This window comes from Sipha flava, unplaced genomic scaffold (assembly GCF_003268045.1).
Source record: "Sipha flava isolate LNK unplaced genomic scaffold, YSA_version1 17129_pilon_pilon, whole genome shotgun sequence".
NCBI lineage: Eukaryota > Metazoa > Arthropoda > Insecta > Hemiptera > Aphididae > Sipha > Sipha flava.
In genome coordinates, this window is record NW_020271912.1 from 2,072 (window position 1) to 5,853 (window position 3,782).

General features: G+C 26.9%; 1 protein-coding gene across 1 annotated transcript; it reads right to left on the reverse strand.

The window, feature by feature from the left end:
- Nucleotides 1–318: 318 nt before the first annotated feature.
- LOC112679938 lies at nucleotides 319–2,336 on the reverse strand. Its single transcript, XM_025549889.1, has 3 exons — nucleotides 941–2,336; nucleotides 596–835; nucleotides 319–500 (listed from the first exon to the last, which is right to left on the reverse strand). Exons 1-3 carry the CDS (start codon nucleotides 2,256–2,258, stop codon nucleotides 319–321), a joined length of 1,740 nt encoding a protein of 579 aa, XP_025405674.1. The 5' UTR covers nucleotides 2,259–2,336.
- Between the last annotated feature and the right edge of the window lie 1,446 nt (nucleotides 2,337–3,782).

The following is a 3,782-nucleotide window of genomic DNA, read 5'->3' on the forward strand; positions in this document are numbered from 1 at the left end:
TTAATAATATTATAAAAAAACAGAAAAATAAATCTTATGTATCATGGCTTGGTTTTGATTCGTCACATAACTCGTGGATATCATCATCAGATATTGTAAAATAATTCGAACGAATTATTTATAACACAAGATGATTATACAATTAAAATATTATACAATAAAATGAATAAATCTATGTTAAAATTTCATAATCTTAATAAAATGTAAATCTAATATTTTCAAATAATAAAAAGTAAAAATGTAATTTACATATGTGTTATTTTATTTTCATTTCGGTGTCAGCTATATAGATAATTAAATTTTATATTATCATAATAACTAAGTATTTTTTAATTTATAATGCCCATATGGAAGCGTACAAACACCTCCTTTTAATATAACTCTCTTGTCGTCATTTGCACTTAAAACGACTTTACTTACAGATTTTGAATACACTTGATGTTTGGTTGATTGAATTAAATTTATGTTATGATTCTCTATTATCTTACTACTATCACCTCCTACAGTATTATTTTCGTTTTGATTTATAAATGAATATAAAATATTTTTATAATTGTCAAAGGCATCTGTTTTTTCACAATATATTTTTTAACACCTTTCGCTCTTTTATATTCATCACCGTTCACTGTGTAAGCATACAATTTAGAGCGCAACGATACAAATTCGGTCATTATTCCACTTTTTAATTCATCTTTGAAATAACCAGGTATGCTTTCATTATTAGAATTGAAACAAGAATGATTATGCGGATAATTGGAGGTGTCGAAATGTTTTAGTAAATCATATTTTAAATCATTGAAAAAATCATTTGTTTTTATGCGGTATAGTAATGAATCTGTGTCAGTATAAATCAATGATATATTTTTATCATATTTATTTTTCATTATATTATAATGAAAATCATAAATTATAGTTTTTGAAATATCTAAAATTGTTAAACCAACGTAAATAGGTTTATCAAATTTAATTTTTCCTTTAAACATATGAATCGCCATAAGGTTATTAGAGTAAATTGTGCGATCTTTAAAATTTGGTTTTATGAGATATCTACAAGCCATTTTGTCGCTTGTAACTAATTTTATTTCCATTCTTTTCCGTGGATTCTCCATACATTTTCCGTAAACGCTATTTACCATCAATTTCCAAAATTGATGTTCAAATTCGTTATTGGCCTTCACTCTCATACTTGTACATTTCATTACGTATGGTAACATCCATTTTGATTGCTTAAATCTAATTACTCTATGTATTTTAATTATTTTTAACCCATTATTCACCGCTTGTTTTAATGTTCTATAATGTGCCACATAATTTTTTTTATGATGTAAAGTCGTAAGAAGCTTTTTAACTTTTGAATTAGGTGGACACGAATTTTGTGGTAAAAATGGTAAATCACTATGTGCATCATGAATGTTTTCAGGATAATCCACGTCTACTTCTAATATAAACCCATACGGACCATTATCGTCTATCATCATAATATTTAATGAAAAATCACTATACCATTCAAAGTCTTTATATGGTAAACTAGCAAGCATTGATTTCCCATATAAATTTACACAATCAAAATAGGATAAATATACATTAGGTTTTTCTTCATCATACCCGTCCACATTCGGCAAATTTGCTTTAGCATATCGTCTCACTGACTGGCAAATACCTCCTCGAATTCCGTCCTCAATCATTAATAACATGGTGTAGTCTTTTAACCTCTCGAGTTCGACTTTTGTAAATCGCAGCATTGCGTCAAAAGCGAAACTTGGTGCAGTTAAATAATACGATGCATCCAAATTAAATGTTTTTAAACAAATGTCACGGAAATTTTCGAAGACATCGGACAACAGTAAAATGTCTGTTAATAAATATAAATCACTATATTCACCTATCGTTTTTATATTAAATTTTTTCCAAACTTCGCATGCATGAATATAATCTTTTTTAGAAATATGATCATCTGTTAATGAGTTATAAAACTTAGATTTCGGTGGTAAGGAAGTTTCGTTAAGTTTTTCCCAACAATTGATATACTCATAAGGAAAAACTCCTTTACGAATAACTAAATTTAAATTATTATTGGAAAAATATTTTTTAGTTTCACGGAATTTTGATTTATCTTTAGCTAAATTATTAGTTAAATTAGCTAACGATTCAGACATAAATCTAAATGTGTCTACAAACTTTACATAAAAACCATCTTTAATTTGTTTGCTAAAAGTAATATATTTTTCACATGAATTTGGAATAACGTCAATATTCATATCATCGTAACCGAGTTCATGTATAATGAAATGACTATCATATGATAAATTGTGGAAATAAACAGGAACAAACGAGGAACTTTGTGCCAAAAAATTACACTCAACACAAAGCGGTCATAAATATTTACCTGTTAAATGAGAGTGATCTCGCACTTTTTTTATAGAAATATGGTCAAACGTTTTTGAACAATGGTGACAAGTTGTTGCGTGTTTATACTCAATTTCTTCCGCCTTTGTTAATTTTATCATACCGTAATTAGTTTTATATAAATTACTAATTTTCATCGAAACATCAACTATTGATGACATAAATTTTTTTGCAGCGTTTTTTCCTCTATAAATTACTGGTTTTGTAGGAATTTTAAATTGATTAACTAATTTTTCAAGCCCAAGATCGTTAGAAATTTTTACGTAAAAACCATAACTCATAGGCTTATGATGATGTGTTATCATAGTTTTTGTTTTTGTTTGATCTTTAACTGGAACCAATAAACATTCAAAATCTGCATAAATCACAATTGGTATTCGATCCGCGCGATTAAAATGAGAAAACTTAATAAATTCATCATCATGTGGCTCTACCATAACTGGTGCACATAACTCACGATTTTCACAAACCAATTTATGACGATCGAGACCAAGTAGACCCCAAGGTTTATTTTTATTTGGCCTATTACTAAAAGTAGTAAAACATCGTTTGCAAATTATTAATTTAGATGAGTGTTTAGTTCGTTGGGCACGGATTAAACGTGAAAAATTATGTATAAAACTATAATGTGATGATTTTTCATTACTTGAGAAAAACAAATCAAAATGGTCTGACTTTTCATTTTTACTAACACGAAGGGGATAAATGAGACCGCTATCGTCAGCACTATAAACATTAACAGTTACATTATTGATTTTTTCAAATTTGGTTATTTGTTTTAGCGGTGTAGGAAAATTTATACAGTTAAAATTAAGACCACTATTTTTTTCTAAAAAACTAAACATTTTTTTACTGAATTTCGATTTATTTAAATTTTTATTAAATTTTGATAAAATAGCATATTTAAAACATTCGTTGTCACTATTTTTAACATTTATAATTGCTTTTTTATCAACAATGGATTTTTGTAATTTTATGAAAGTGGAACCTCCCAATAAATTAATTTTATTTGTCCGTAGCTGTATGCCGTCCAAACTAATTAATCTCCATCCAGATCCTTTTATTAAAAACGATTCTTGTTCAATCAGTAGTTTATTAAACATATCGTTTAAAAGTTTTTTGAAATTAGACGCAGAAAAACAAACAACATTTTTGGTTTTAAAACCAACATCACGTATTTCACCCGTTATTATGTTTTCGTAAACCGAATCAACAAATAAATTAAATTTTAAAGATGACAAAGAGCATATTTCTTTAAGCTTACAAGTTAATACTGAAGAAGCAAACTTTAAAAACGATAGTAAATCAATAAAATTATTATTATTTTTAAGAAAAAAAGTTTTTGATCGAGTATTTTTAAATTTTTCTATTTCAAT

Excerpts from the sequence above, each read along its gene's own strand:
- LOC112679938 (XM_025549889.1), bottom strand. The coding sequence starts at position 2,258 with ATGAATATTGACGTTATTCCAAATTCATGTGAAAAATATATTACTTTT. Across the intron at positions 836-940 it reads TGATAAACCTATTTACGTTG|ATTCATTACTATACCGCATA; the intron begins GTTTAACAATTT and ends ATACTGACACAG. Across the intron at positions 501-595 it reads TGAATATAAAAGAGCGAAAG|GAGGTGATAGTAGTAAGATA; the intron begins GTGTTAAAAAAT and ends ATAATACTGTAG.